Source organism: Anser brachyrhynchus (assembly GCF_964034855.1).
Source record: "Anser brachyrhynchus genome assembly, chromosome: 2".
NCBI lineage: Eukaryota > Metazoa > Chordata > Aves > Anseriformes > Anatidae > Anser > Anser brachyrhynchus.
In genome coordinates this window covers 9,932,257-9,948,746 of record NC_137695.1, presented here as the reverse complement: position 1 = coordinate 9,948,746, position 16,490 = coordinate 9,932,257, and the positions used below count along the sequence as shown (strand labels likewise).

General features: G+C 41.2%; 1 protein-coding gene across 7 annotated transcripts in view; it reads right to left on the bottom strand.

Moving 5' to 3' along the window:
• DNAJB6 (DnaJ heat shock protein family (Hsp40) member B6) overlaps positions 1-16,490 on the bottom strand; it is a 59,954-nt gene extending 43,464 nt beyond the window's left edge. For 2 of the 7 annotated variants that reach the window (XM_080579563.1, XM_080579566.1), the window contains exons 1-6: positions 16,303-16,490; positions 15,695-16,116; positions 6,020-6,128; positions 4,483-4,592; positions 1,663-1,722; positions 1,195-1,302 (exon numbers count right to left, since the gene is read on the bottom strand). In XM_080579563.1, coding sequence (XP_080435689.1) covers positions 1,195-1,302; positions 1,663-1,722; positions 4,483-4,592; positions 6,020-6,084 — 343 coding nt within the window. In that variant the 5' untranslated portion in view covers positions 6,085-6,128; positions 15,695-16,116; positions 16,303-16,490. Of the gene's footprint in view, positions 1-1,190; positions 1,303-1,662; positions 1,723-4,482; positions 4,593-6,019; positions 6,129-13,001; positions 13,143-15,326; positions 16,117-16,302 lie in introns of those variants that run through there. The other 5 variants (XM_080579567.1, XM_080579568.1, XM_080579565.1 and 2 more) reach the window with 5 other exon arrangements.

Below are 16,490 nucleotides of genomic sequence, written 5' to 3'. Positions count from 1 at the left end.
AACTTAAATGGAAATCCTCTTTTACTATTCTTCTACTGTGGGAACAGTGAAGGAGTTTTATCTTCCCAGTCCAAGCCCCCACCTCACTCATCAGTATTTTTTTACTAGATGCTCCTTCCAATCCATCCTTTACTTCTGCTCATTCCCCACTGGATTCTTCCTCTAATCACTTCAGATCTGCTGCTTATCCCCAGTCAGACTCTTCTTCTAGCTAGCCATCTAACTCACCAACTAACCTTCTACTGGATTAAACCTCTAGCCTCTCAAACCCTTTTCTAATCTTTCCTTATAGTCATCAAACAACCAAATGACGATCACTGAGGAGTAACCTAAAGAAATATATAATTAAAATTGGAGCTGAATTAGCCAATTTAGTTTTTAAGTAAATACTGAACACAGGATGTATTCCTCTTTTGCTGCATAAAATGCTGACCTATAAACATGCACTGAGATATTGAAAGAGAACTCTACCACTTGTGAAAAAGCCCTCACACACTTGAACAAGCAAAATCACAAAGCCAAAAGAGCGTCAGCAACATGGTAATAAGGTCACTGACAACTTCATCACATATTGCTTCCTTTAACTACATGAAGCATGCAGACTTCAAGAGCTATTTAAGTTATCCGTACTTTTAGGTGCTCCGTCCCCCAAGCAGACATGTGACATAAAATTTGGAAGACTATCTAGAGTACGTATGCAGCTGTTTTTATTTTGATACCAGAAAACGATTCGTGGTATACCATTTCACATTAACTGTTACAACATAGCTCTCAATGTTAACCTACCCAGTCCAGCAGCTCTCAGAACTACATTAAATATTTACAGACCAAAAGAGGTCAAATTCAGCAGATTAAGTCAGAGAGAATTCCAGTGTATACTTTTTCTGCCCAATGTTATTTCCTTCCAACCTATAGAGACAGATGCCACAGTTTCATTGTTTTTTTTTTTAAACCACACCTTCTGACAAAACATGAAGTGGCAAGCCAAACCTGTTCTGTACTACCAAACCAACTAGGAATAAAGTGAACGGTAACAAACATTTCATTATTATATAAAATAGCAATTGTTTACCACCAATTTGCAGAGCTACTTCTCATAAAGCCATATTAGCTATGTTTGTTTTCTAAGAGCGAAGTTTTAGCCACACTTCAGACAAACATAAAACATAAAACTAAAACCAGTAAACCACTTACCGAAGAAGTCGGAAAACGGGTCCCTTCCACCAAAAAACTCCCTGAAGACATCCTCTGGGTTACGGAATGTAAATCCAAATTCAAATGGATTATCATGATGACTTCCGCCTGCAAAAAAAAAAAATCAATTACCCTCACAAATTTGTGTTGTTAAGAAAGTTCAGGCTGATATGGTTTTTGAATTATTTAAAAAATAAATACACATTAAACTTTCTAAAATTCCTCTATAAGGTATCCCTCAAGTTAATTACGCAATACTTTTTAATAATTACTTCTATCTTCTGTTTCCAGATATCAGCAATATCTTTTATAACTAGAAAAACTGTAAAACAATTCTAAATTCAGTTTTTAAAATATTACATTTTAGGCTTTAGTGATCTGGCATTTCCAGACTCCTATCTTAGAAAGCTGCAGAAAATGGCTTTCCATGAGAACAGAGAAAACAAAGACTGGCAGTTATCAACATACCTCCACCTCCATTTATTAAGCCTTCTTTTCCATATCTGTCATAGATGTCACGTTTTTTAGCTACAAGGAGAAGTTGTACATTTTATCAGTAAATGAGCAGATTGAATTTGGAAAAAAAAACACTTAAATGTTATTCCCAGCTAAACATCTCAAAGCTAGCTTACTTAAGAAAGTTCGAAAATGAAACTAATAAGAATTTTTGTTAAAGACTACCAAAGCAATTTAGGTTCAAAAAAAGTAGACATTAACCTTTAGACTTACCACTATTTAGTTGTAGAAGCTTAGGTTCCCTTGTATCAGGAAAAAAATATGGAAAGTTCCAGCATTCCACAAGGAGTTTTGTCATTAAAAAAAGACTACTGCAGTCTTCATCATCTTTACACAACTACCATTCAGAGCTTTAGGTTGTAAAGCTCTGAAGTACTCTCCTCCATGTAAGTGTAATCTCAAAAGTTGGTCAAAACTCGACTAGATAAAGCCCTGATCATCAGTCTCCAAAAAGGAAGATTCCAGTCTCTCTGGCAAATCGTCCATTCCAGTGCTTAAGCATTCCCATTGTAAGCATTTTCTTCTTTCTATTCAACTGGAATATCCCTTGTTGCAGATTTACCTTGGCATTGCCTCTTTTCATTTTATTGTACAAGACCAAATTAATCATGACCAAGTTATAAGTAAGGAAGGACACTGTTTTGTATGACACACTACAAATTCAAGTTAATTATAACCACTTCTAGTTAAACATGGGGACCAAAGAGATGTTAAAAAAATGCCATGGAAGCATTTATCTCAAACTGCTTGTTCTCTATTATTTTAGAAGACATGCAAAGGCTCTTAATTCCACTGCAGATCAGCATTCCAGTGTCCATGATAAAGGGGGAGAAAACAAGTTAATTCCATGTCACTGCGTAAGAACAGACTGCACTGCTGGTACTGGAGAGGAACCCGAGAGTACCATGCAGACAGGCAACTTATTCTGCTTGCACTTCTGTGGAAACATGAGCCAAGATTCAGTCAGGACATCTGGCTTTAGATAATATTAAATAACATGCTATTCCCACAGGAATCTTTTCAGGGAAAGACATTTTTGAAATTTAAATAGTATCACTGAAAGAACACAGTTACCTCAAGCAGCTGCTGAAGAGTAAAATACTTCCTTCTGACCAACAAGAAATTAAGTTTTATATACTGGCTATCACTCACAAACAATGGAAACTTGCAACAAATACACACACAGAGCAAAGCCAGGTACGTTAGCCATAACGCCTTTCTAGAACATAATTTTTAAATAAAGGAGGTTAACCTGCCCACCAGTGAGAAACAGCCAAAGCAGCAAGGTGAACAAACTGTCAGAAGGGGCAGGAAACAGCAAGGAGGACTTGAGGGCTCAAAAAGCCCAACGTTCGTCTTGAAAAACATGTTCTTGAAACCTCAAGGGAAGCGTGTCCTATGATCACCCAATTTCAATATTTGCATACGTAACCCCTTACATAACTATTCTTCTTGCAGAAGTCTGTCTTCATTCAAACCAATAATGGTTTCAGGAAACTTTATTAAGTCTGCAGGACTGCTGATTGCCTCTGAACTACTGGGCTCAGGATTCAGTTACCCTTATGCGTAAGTGATTGGTAAGACATCAATAACTTTGGATTTGGTCTACATCCAAAAAACAAGCAGCATTTCCATACGATATTCTGAAATTCTAGCAACATATTGCTTCTGAAGAATTCAAAGCTCTGCACACCAACCAGTTCTTTCTCCCATGCCAATTAAGAATCAAAACCAAAGAAACAGGGTGTACGAGACAGCAGCTTGATAAACCAGGCCAAATTCTGAAGGGCAATCTAGATGTTGCTGCTACTACTTTAAATATAGCTTTCCCAAGCTCATTGGTCTCAGGTGAAATCAAGGACACTTCAGAAATAGCATATAGACAGCTGCAGTCAATTACAGAGGAAAATAATCAAAGTTCTTAAAACACTTTGTTATGATTCAGACTGCTTTTGCCAGAACACTCACCAAAATTAATGCTGCTTTTCAAGCAGAAAGATACGGGTGAACTAAAAGCTGAATTCCTGCACTGCATGGGTCAGGCTGAGCAACTGTTTTGTAACAATTCAAAACATACACGCTCTCCTCAGTATCACAGTAGACTGAATTTATGGAATTCACCCAAACACAAGCCAGGTTTTCAAGCAAGTATTAAAAAAAAAATCTCAGGCTTTGTCAAAACTAGTTTACTATTAAAAGAACTAGCAACAGTAGATACTTCAGAGGTTGTCTAGACTCTTTTGTAATGGTAGATCTCAAAACACAAGCTAAAAATCTTTTCACTTCCCCCACAATAAGTCTCATTAAAACAAGAGAATCTGTAAGACGTTATTGGCATTACTAAATTAAATTCCCTAAAAAACAGTATCACACATCCGCACGCACCATAAACTTGAGGCATTTCACTTAACACTTCCCCCATATTTACACTAACATTGGCTCGACCTCCTTAGGTATGGTGAATTCTCAGTAGTCACTGATACCTCTTCAGAAATTTATGTAGAGGGCCTAGCACACGTGGGATTTTGGTTTCAAGAAGGAAATTGGCTTAGTTACTCATCTAGTGAGATCCTGAATTTTCAGTTTCAAAATTTCTGCTTATTCTGTCTTATCTGGAAGCTTCTGTTTCTTTGCAAAGAAAGTAGTTGAGTTAGATGATGAATCATGGTTAAAATAACCCTTTAAAACATCATGAATTTTCTCCTCAGCATTTTTGGTCTCTCACCCAGTACCTAGAGACCTGCAGTTCAGAAGCTCTTCTAAAATACCTACCGTCTGACAAAACTTCATACGCCTCAGCCACTTGTTTAAATTGCCGCTCTGCCTCTTCTTTGTTGTCCGGATTTTTGTCAGGGTGCCATTTTAATGCCAATTTACGGTACCTAAGTGGAAAGAAGTTAGAGGTTATTTGAAATGAAGAAATATGATATACTGATACAGACAAAAATGTTTCAAACAAGATGCCAGGACTAAAATATTTAGAATTTCCCCAATGATTTATATCTTGCGTCTAGACTGATAACAACAGATTTTGCAGGTAAACAAAGAATTGTCTACCCAGATTTGCTTTATATATACACATATCTATATACACACACACACACATATATATAAACTAGAGTTCTTTAGCTATTTTGAGATGAATTATTCCTGTGCGTTTCTGAAAATATAGCAGGTGTGTCAAAACATCCCCTAACTTTTCTGCTCCATGATTCTCCTTAGAAGCTCCGTACTACAATCAACTATGGCAAGCATCAAGGTTACTCTGCTGATAGAGATGATAAAGCTCCAGGAGTACCCTGATACCAAACCGTCACAGCATCTAACATCAGTGGCTTGACTGCTATACCTGTATACAGTCCCTATCCTCAAAAGAAGTATTTGAGGCAAAGTGTTCATAACCACTTAGAGGAACAAAACTAAACTTTGGCTTATGTTGATTTGGACTGTTTTACACGGTCATAAAAGATTACAGTTCAAACAGTTCAGTTTGAACTGTTTTTACATAAACGTATATGCAGGAATTTGCACAAGAACAAGGGAAAAAAACACCTACCCTGCACTAGCACAATTTGATTAATTTTAAACTCAAGTACCCAGGAGAAGGCAAGACAAACTTTTCTCTGTCACTTGAAACTGCAACTTAATGTCAGATGTTTCTGGTTTACTAAAAATGCATGCTACCAGAACATTTCTTTCCAACAGTTCCCTGAAAAGTAAACAGTATTTTTTAAAATGTTACAAACACCCAACCTAAAACAATACAAAGACAGTAAGTCCAAACAAAGAACTGTATTTAGTTCCTTTCAGTATTCCTAATTTAAAGTGTTTCATTTTTTTATATAGTAACAGATGTTCTGTCCATCAAAATCTAAGCACAGGAACCAGACTTCACATTAAGTACTAATACCAAACAACAACCAAAAAACAGTGTGCCAAATATTTGTTAATAATTTAGAAAAAGCACCTCTGCAAATGAGAGGAAGATTAGTTGCAGTTCAGCCACAGAAGGGGCTGTCACTGCCTGTACAGTATCAAGCTTAGAGATAAACTTGTACGGAAATGCATTTAACAGCAATCACAAACCAGTGGCAGACAGCATTTTCACTTCAGCAGTACCCAGGATTATTTCCCCAATTTCATAAAAACAAGCAAATGCTTTTCTTCAGATCACTGCATATTTCTCAGTTAGTAGACGTATTACCTCAAATTACTACTCATCCAAGTATTGAAAACACAGTGAGGAACTGGAAACCATGTGATTATATTTGATCCGAAAACATCTCATGTATACCAAAGTGACACTTACGCTTTTTTAATATCTTCTGGTGAGGCATGCTTCTGCACTCCCAGGACTTCATAGTAATCCACCATGTTTCAGCAGTTGTCTTGTTCACAATAGACGGGTCTTTCAAATCCTGCAACAAGAAGAACTTGTAAATGAAGTCTGTACAGTCACACTACTTCATAAAAAAAAAAGGGAGGAATTTAGTATCTTCTACTACCCAACCCAACAGAGTTGCTTGTTTTTAGAAATTCAAATGTTCCAAACACACACACGCTAATTTTAGGTTGACACCAACAGTCACTTTGATTCTAGTTTGGATTTATGTTCTTTAATTTCACTGAAAGTGTAAAGAAATTTAAGGAAATGCAGGTCCTGAAATAAACGTGACTGGTAGTTTTAATCACAACATTAAGAAGAATTTGTATAGTATATCATCATTTTGATATACAAATTAATAACCTCTGAATGCAAAAGCCACCATGAATCATGTCCACATGATCATCTAGGTTGGAAGAGACCTCCAAGATCACTTTGTCATCTCTGGCACCTATGTCACATCTTAAGCACACATGAGCACAAAGTGCCACATTCTTTCACATCCACTTTTCAGAATACTACTTCCACTTTGTTCCTGTCAAAAAAAGCAGCGTGCAGGTCTCAGAAATTTAAAATTCCTCCTATTGTTTCCGATAAGCCTTTCCTGTACTCAGATCTTGACAGCATAATCACTTAAAAGCTAGTAAATGCCATTTACTTCTTCTATGCTTGCCAATAGCAAGTACACACCCAGGCAACATCACTCAAACTAAGGTTAGCCAACGAAGTCCAGTAAGGGAGCACTTTGTGTGTCTTAGAATGAGAGAATAAAGTTTTCACAGAGTCCTAAAAAATCTACAAGTTAAAAGAAAAAACACTGGCCATAGTTTAAATAAAGTTTTTTGTCAATATCGGAGAATAGTTACAGGGAAGACAATAATCATTAATCCAGATTGCCACAAAGATTAAAGAACAGAACCTTCCTAAAAACACAAAGAGCATTTCCTCTCTTCCTGCAATGACCTCCTCTCAGTGCAACAAGTCTCTGTCCTGCCACAAATTGCAACCACCTTTCCATCTTACCTCCTCTTCTGGTTAGTTGCACAAACAAAGCAACAGTGACCTTTTCAATCACTTATTGACTCGTTGCATGTAAAGTCACCCAAATATACTCAGAGCATAACAACACAGCAATTATTCACATTTTCTTATCCATGCAACAGGAAAAAAATTAGTTGAAACCAGTTTTTCTTCCTTCAAGTCATTCAGTTTTTCATTTCAGTCCAGGCAAAGCCTCATTTTCACATTCTTTCGCATAAATGCTGAAAGAATCAAGCATGATACAGCCCACTAGAATATTCTGAAATTAATTCACTCTACTGATATTACATGCATCTTTCAACATCCTGGGCCACCAACATTAAAGGGAGACTTCCTTTTAAAATAAATTGGTACATCTTCAAAATGCATTGCTGTTGTAGCTTAAAGCCTCATTAGATTTAATTGGGGATGTGGTTACGCAGACATTTCCTCAACTGGCAAAGCCAATTTAAGAGATAGCCTGCCATCCTGCCACCTCCCTGCCCCACCACTTACAGAAACAAACGTCTAGGAGTAGCTACGTGCTTTTAGCAATGTAGTTAACCCTACAGTCCCACAAGCATTTAGAAATGCAGCAGGTAGGGAGACCTCTAATTGACTCTGCCTTTTGATGAAACAAACAGTAAGGGTATGGTTAATATTGTAAGCAACGCCAAGAAGGGAAGTTGAAAGACATACATTAAAACGAACATCAGGAATGCCAATACCCACAGAGTAACAGCAGGCTCCAAAATGTAAACATACAGGTTACCAAAAATATCCCAGAATATTTCCTATCAAGTGGCCTAGCAAGATTTTTTGTTTCCCAAAAGAGTGATTAGAACAGGTAAGGACACAGCTAGCAGGGGTTAAGCATGTTATCAGCCCTGCAGCTGATGGTTATGGGTCACAGCACGCGCAGAAGAGACCGGTTACAGAACAGAACCAGAAAAAAGAACCCAGGACGAGCCAAGCCCAGGCCTGGATGTCAGAGCCCCACCTACCACGAGGTACTAGCCTACAACCAGAGCGTTAACAGCAGGAAGCCACATAAGAACACACACCACACTGCTAAGGGGATCTTCCATACTCTTTTTTTTTTTTTCTCCCCTTACAGTCAAAACTTATATTAGCACTCCTCTCAATTTTGCTAGGTATCTTAGAGATAAAATACAAAACTCAATCGTCTCGCTGGAGTAAGCAAGGGGGGACAGACCCAACACACCAGTCTATACATAGACACCAGGATCCTAAATAACAGAAGCCTAACATTGGGACCAAATAGGAGCACTGAGGCAGCACGACTCATTCTCACTAGAGCACTTACTCTGGTGCAGATTACTGCAACTCTAAAAAGCAGCCGCCCTAAGAACGACAGAATTATTTGTTTCAAACAATAGTCTAGGGTTTGCTTATTCTTCTGTGGGTGTGGTATTGCTCAGATTTTACTTGTCACCAATATGATGCGTGGAATTAAGACCAGCAGCTCTCTATAGAGAACGAACTGCCTGTATTCTCCTACTCTTACTCAACCATTCAGGCAACAGAAAGAGTCCATCTACAAGTAATCATCACTTCTATCGGTTGTTACGATAAAGAATAAACCAAACTGCTACGATTTCAGGCATCATAAGAACATCATCTTGTTCCCAAGAGTTTTAACAACATTTACACAAAGAAAATTTATCTGAAGCTCCCTCTCTTCCTCCCCGCTGTCCAGCTTAGGCAAAACATACAAAACCACAAACAGACAAACAGATAGCATCACCTAATGTTTAGTCCCTTAAATACCTGGATTTTTGCTCAGCATCCAGTAAGGAGGGGAAAGAAAAAAAATCACACATACTAAAAAAGACACCTGCATACAATGTTTCTAGGAAAAAATAAATAAAATATTCACTGTGGAAAACAACCTCCACAAACTTGCAACAAAACAGAAAACAGCTAAGATCAACAGCTTTAAGGGTAGCAGTGACATGCACAGTAAAGACACCCAGATGACTCCACGAAACAAACCAGACACCTTCCTGCAAAGCAGAAACCAAAAATACTCAACTGCCCTAACCAAAATGACATGAAGAAAATCCCTACCCCAGCCCGTCAAATGATTTGTCTCCAAACACACAAGGGAGGCTCATTAACGAGGCACTCAAGCCTTTTTGCCAAGCTGTGAGGAACCCAGCCCACATCAGCAAAGCTCCTCCAACCACAGAAAATCTTCAAGGCCTCGGAAGAAAAATCAAACAAACTCCAGATGAAAGAAACTGCTTCATGGCCTTGGTTTTTGTTTGCAAGAATCTATGGTTACTATGTTTATAGGATGCTATCAGCTATTCTCACTCCTCCTTTTGAGCCTGGACAATTCAAACAGCCAAACATTCACGTAAATTGCAAGTTTTCATATATTATAGACTTTGCAGTCCTCACAGGAGAAGTCAGCTCTGTTCTGCCTTACCAAGCAGGAGCCTTGAATGCTCATATTCTCACAGGACAACCAACAGGAGTACCTAGCAAGGCCTGAGACCTTCCTCTTAGGGTGAAGTCCAAAGCTAGACCAGCTTGAAGCTACCTTGAAACCTGTCTCATAGTCTATCTTTACTGTGAAGTCCTCAGATTTACAGAAGACAGCTATAAACTTTTATAAGACCACATGACAGAGAAAAGAGATAATTTATCAGATGCACAACCTCCTGGTATGGCAAAGCAGCAGCTCAAGCTAAATATGAAGAAGAGCAAGATAAATAAGTGTGAAGGTCTTAATCAGTCAGGAGTGAATTAGGACACCAAGGGGGTGTGACCCGTGCTGTCAGCCTAGTCAGAAAGGTAGCTATTTCTGGCCACAAGGCAGTGGGGCTGCAAGGAGAGGCCTGAAAGATGCCCCAACAGCTCAAGCTCAGCCACCTGGGCAGAGGGAGATCCCAATTCCATGATTCATGCAACTCACAGAAGTCAGCAACACCGCGTACACAGCCTTCCAGTCCCTGCCACTTGCCTGCTTTCTCTGAATGCAGCCGAAGGATCACGCCCCGCTGGCACTGCAGGAAGCCAGCCCTGCTCCGAATGCCAGCTCAGCCCCAGCCCAGCTCTCACCAATCCAGCAGCCACCGAGCAACTGAGAGATGCCTCTGCTGTGTTCACAGGTGAGGCACACGCGTGAGGCTCTTGGAGAATTACACCCTATGATTCAAAAAATACTGTTTTTCACATTCCAAGAGTTTTTATTAGAAAGCAGTAGGTCAGTCAGACCTGATGGGATTTTGTGCTCCTTCAGAGAATAAACAAGACTACTACGAGTAGTACTGATGCAGATCCAGGACCATAAAAAGAAAGGCATGCAACACGCACTCCCAAAGTTTTCTACTATTTCTTCATCTGATTTTTATGTAGCTAGGATACTTTTGCTATGCTTTTTATTACTTACAATCCAGGAAATTCAGAGACATACCTTAATATTTTCAGTCTTTAACAAACAAACCTCACATGGAATTCAGCCACTTGATTTGCTCACAGGCTACAGCTTTCAAATGGGATCCCTGAATTGTACGGACTTGCCCACCACGACTCGCCAAGCAACCCTTCTAGAAGAAGAGTACAGAGAGGTCAACCCAAACGTCCCGTTTGCCACAGAAAACATTGCACCTCAACCCTTCATCAGAGAGCACCACACATACAACAACCAGATAAATTTTACCCAGTCCAACTCAACAACACAGAAAGCTATACCCGTCCTAAATCCTTGGCCCAATCCCTAATAAAATCAAAAAAGATCTTTGTTGGCTCCAGCAACAATGTCTGGATGTGCCAGATGGAACTCAACTGAGACCAGCAGCAGTCCCTGGGCCCTTGTGGCACGCTGTGCTATAGCTGTACAGGTACAAACATAAAAAAGCCCTGCACCCCACCCCACAAAATCTTTGTAAAATGAGATTTACGATCACTACTGAACCACAGGTTACCTTGATTCTGATGGCTGCAGTAATGCAAAGCAAGATCTGTATGAAGTCTGTGGTTAATACAACTGATCTGACAAATGTAAGCATTAACAGAGTTTTCTTCCCAGTGTGGTACAAGACTAAGATACACAAAAATCCTCAGTATTTTTAACTTCCACTTACTCGAGCACAGGAAAGTTATCAAAAAGTTTAATTTCACAGGCTCCTGAAACATGTTTCATGAAAAATGTAAATTTACAATAATTAAAGTTAACAAAATGTACTTAAATAGCAATGTTTAAACTCATTACATTAATACTACCACAGCATCCCCAAGAGATGAATCTAATAAAAAAATCAGCATTCCAGAAGGCTGAGTTTATTCATCTCATGTTTACAGCAAACATCCTGTCCTGATGTTAGAGGGCAGAGTAGATTTGAGTACAGTGAGTATTGGAGCAGAGGATGCCATTCATACAGGAGAAAAAGCAGCCAGGCCCACTGCTTTACCTTGCAGTTCAGTTTCTTAACAAAAAAAAAAAAAAAAGGAAAACAAAGCAGAGCCACCTGTACAGGGCTCGCTCCCTCAAGGCAAGAAGTCTGAGACAATTCTGTCTGTTCTTCCCTCCCCAAGGAGGGCAAGATGCAGCTGGCAAGAACTACAGGGCTTTTGCGTTCACGTTACTGGCAGGTACACGGAAAGCCTGCAGAGGGCAACAAGTAAGAAACCGTGAAAAAACACTGACCTACCAAAAATGGAAACGGAAGAAATCAAAAGTGTTCATCTGTGAAAGAAACGTAAGCTAGCTAACCAAAACTGGGAAGGGAAGGAGATGGATGAAGGCTGCCCTCACGCTCCTGGCCAATACATGCTGCTTCTCCGCCTGATCTGCCATCACACCTCCTGTCACCGTCACCGGGGGAATTACTCAGGAGCACTCCTTAAAGCAAAAGGGCATTGTTCCAGAGCACAACTCAGGCGTCCAAATCAGGAATCGTGTAGTATAAATATTAGAACTCTGGCTCCTTCCTAAAACTAACCCTAAAAAGCTATTTTATATGAAACAAAAATACTCCCAATTCATTTTTTAAAGTGTCTGAGCAGCGTTTGATGAAGCTTTTAAAAACACTGAAAGCCTGATCTGGCAAAGATCGGGTCCAGAAAGTTTCAGCCAAAGAATCACATGCAACCAGATGATCCTTCAGGGAAAAGAAAATAGCTGAAAGTTTCTACACGCATCCCTAAAGTAGTTCTTTGAGTCATGGTAAATTCTACTTAAGTCAACCAGAGAAACAATTTTAAGTTAAAGTAAACACCAATTTCTTTTTCAGAACGACAAAGACAGACTTTCATAGATTCAGATTTTAAAACAGAAAGCAATTTCAAAATCAAAAGAACTTTTTTACATGCAAGATTTAATAAAGGCTGTTCTGCGACATGTCTACGAATGGCTTCAGCCTTATTATTTGAACTGCAAAAGCCTTTAGTTTAAGGCTATCTACAGCTGAAAAGGCAAAGAAGAGTAGGCCTATAGGTTGGTACAAAGCTAAACAAAATATTAAAATTAAACTGATATGCAGAAAAAGATTTTCTATCAAAATCAAGTCTAATTTCTTGGTAAGATTAGCCTGAATTTAAAATTTCACAGTAACAGGAGTTCCATGTAATTAATATATCCAATTTAAAATATTAACAATTCAAAAATTAAAACTAAAAATATTAAACAAAGTTTGACATACAGGAAAATATTTTCTACTAAAAACAAGCCTTTTCTTTTTTAAAAGACTAGTCAAAATTTCAAAATTCATAGTAAATACAGACTTCCATATGATTAATAAGCCTAATTTAAATTAAAAAAAAAATCTACAGTGCAGAAAAACTGTAGGAACAATTTGAATTCGTAAGTGTTAAGTTTGTAAGAGTTCAAAACCGAGAGACCAAAAAAAGAACTGACCTATTTAAAACCGAGTCTGTCAATGAAGAAATAGCCTGGAAAGCCACCAAAAAGAGCCTTTGTTTTGGATATTCCTATGTCCAACCTGAAGACTGGGTCTTCCCCACTATCAGCGGGATTTCAGTACTTGTTCAGAAGACACTGAAAACAAAAATGAAAACTACGACTAATTTCAGGAATGAAATTCATACATGTGACTTCTCCCCTCCCCAGTGAAACAGAAGCAGAACACTGCTTTCCTTAAGCCTAAACTTCAGAGAAATCTGACCTCCGTTCAAATGCAGTGTTTCTTTCAAACGGCAGCAGAACTTGAGCCTCCCAATATCATCAACTACAGTGGTTTCAACATAAACCTACGTTAAAATAAACAATCATATGTAAGATCCAAGAATTTTTGACAAAGGTAAGTGACTTCTCCCTAATCCTTCCACTCCATGAGGAGATCAAGTAACATTGTAGTTACAGGTAGAACTGGTGACAATGTTTTCAGGACACAGCTGACCAGGCTCTCCATAAATGCTATCAGAGAAACGGAGCAATTCCTATATGAAGAGCAACTATAAGAATATTAAACGCAACTCAGCCACTGCCGAAAATTAAGGGAAGCCGTTCAATTCAGAACATCGCCACTTCTAAGGTGAGGAGCAGAGCACTGACGTGATCGAGCCGCAGCAGCCACCTCCTCCAGCAGCAGCACAACGCACGGGCGGCTGCACCCAACACGGTGTGACATTTCGGTCGATGCCAGGCTCCAACTTCAGTGCCCCTGGACCCGCAGGCGGACACAGACACAGTCACCCTCCCCCAGCACAACCCCACCTCCAGCGCGTCAAACACAGACAGAGCAGTCCCAAAAGTTTTACAGGGAACAAAACCCAACGCTATTTCTTTCCTCAGTACAGCCCAAACACTATTAGGAACTTCCTTCATATTGAAATGAGTATTTAAGTTATTTCCTAATTCCCTGCCAACTAAAAGTTATGTGCTTCACAGAAGTGGAGCCTTAGAAGATTTCTCACAAAGTGCAGCCAAGTTTTATTAGCAAACCACGTAAATCTAGGAGAGACAGAAGAAAACAGCAGATAAAGAGCTGTTTTGGTAAGAATGTGGTATAGCTGGAAAGCACGAGGGAAGACAACCAATCTGACAGAGAACAAGGAGAACTGCACACTTTCCTAATACAGAAAGTATTATTAGCTTTGCGGTTTAAATAGTATTACCAGTAGAAGCAGCAATTTAAATTTCTACTCCAACATCTAATAATAAAATTTAGTCCTAAATTCACTTGCATTTCAAATAGTCTCTTCTTGTCCACTGAAAACAAGCATGAGAGCCGAGAGTGGGAAACCAAGCTGGACCAGCACCGGGCACTAGGTAGCAGCTGGGTTGTTTAAAAAAAAAAAAACATGCTAAGAAGTACTGAGAGACAAGATTTGTAAATACATTTCCTCACTCGTTCAAACAAATCTCCTTTGACAGCATAATCCAGCACGCTAAATGGTAACCACCAGGCTCTTGATCGTCAGCTGAACATAAAACCCTTCCTAACTAGAGCACAAGGCTCTCCAAAGGGTAAATGAAAATTAAGGCCAGCCAGCAGATGTAACTGCAACTTCAGAGGGCCACGGAGACTTCGCCTGGTGTGAACAGCTGGACTGAAACCATGTCAACACCTTGTTCCCAGCACTTTTTGACTCCTGACATCAGAAAAATCCTCAGGGCCTGACCACCGATACAACATCGTCAGCTTTACCATTTACACGTTATTATAAATTTAATTTTAGTGATGTTATCTCGCTCATGTTGAAACCAAACAAGTCCAATCTATCCTCAACGAAATTCAAAAGAAAATTGCGCAATATTTTGGAGAATCTTTTCTAATGTCTTCTACCGACCCAAGTACGCAGCACGGGTTTTCAGCAGCCCCTAAGAGCTCTGATAAACTGTAACAACAGATCAAATCTTGCTGCAAACAGAAATAGTTACTGGCCATCAGTAACTTCACACCTCGCTGCCCTACCAGAAGACCAGCAAACGCTGACACAAACTGCTTTAACTTTCAAGGAGTTTTCGGCTCACTTTAGAACTTAGCAACACCCAGCTCCAAAACACTGCTGCCCTCACCCACAACAAAATTTAGCCACGACTCTACTCTGAGTTACTAAAACCAAAATGGAACTCAACTTCTACTGAAAAAAAAAATAGAAAAAAGGGCAAATTTAACATAGACAAATATAAATATGCCAAAAACCGCTCCGTGAGGGGCTTTAAGCGACAGGACTGCTCAGCGCGCCCAAGCCACGTGCGAACAGCGGCTCCCCTCACCTTTCTGTACCCGACACCACCACCGGCACCAACACAACGGCGGATTTCTTCCCCCGCCGCCGCCGAGGAGGTAAAGCCGAGCCAGGATCGCGCCGCCCGGCGACCTCAACCCGTGCCGAGCTCCGGGACGAGCCCGGGGCAGCCCCTGCTGCCGGGGAACGGCCGCGGAGCTCCCCCCGGCGCTCAGTGACCTCCCGGGAGCCGCTCCAGAGGAAGCGCCGAGACCGGCGACCCCGCGGCTCGGCCCCCGCTAGCGCCGCGCTGCTGCTAAGAGCCGCGGGCGGGCCCAGGCAGCGGCTCCCGGTGCCGTTCAGTTCCCCGGCTCCCCAGGCAGGCCGCCCCGCCGCGGCCCGGTCCCCGCGACTCACCGGGCCCGAGGCCTCCTCGCAGCGCGGCCGCGACCTCCCCCGCCGGCAGCCCGCGACGGCGGCTGCTCGCCTCAGCCGCAAACACAGGAAGTGGCGTCACGCCGCGCCGTCACTTCCGCCCCCGGGCCCGTTTCCGGAAGTTTCTCGAACGGCGCCGCCAGCTCTCGCGGGACGGCCCGCGGGGGGGGAGCGCGCGCGCGCTCAGCGCGGGCTCAGCCCGCCCCCTGCCGGCCGGCGGCGGCGCGGCGGGGAGGGGGCGTGGCCTCGGCCTGGGGGCGTGGCCCTCTGAGGGGGCGTGGCCTCTGAGGGGCGGGGGCTCTGCGGGGGTGCGGGAGGGGGCGCGGGCGGCTTCCAACGGTCGTAACGGTCGCGCCCCTCCGCCCCCTCCCGTCACGGAAGGCGGGCGGGGTCCCTCCGTTCGTCTGAGGAGAAAAAACAAATAAATAAGTAAATAAATAAACAAAATGAATCAATAAATCAATTAACAGTTTTTCAGGTGTGCTTCTGGGACAAAACGAGGTGAAAACCAGTCGTTTTACCAACACTCTTTGGAAGAACAAACTCAGACGTTGAGGTGCTGAATTAAAGCCTTCTTTCCCCTCACACACCTTCTTATAAACTCAGAAATCGTTGCCCTCACGCCATCACTTTTTTTAGGGCCAGTTTTGTCATTTTGTGCCTGGTCACGTTCTTTTGCGGGCCGTGTGGATCATCCTTCAGCGGGTGGTTTGCTGGTGTCACGGCTGAGAGCAAGGCAGCCAGATTATTCTCCTCTTTTTGTAAAAAATAGACTTTA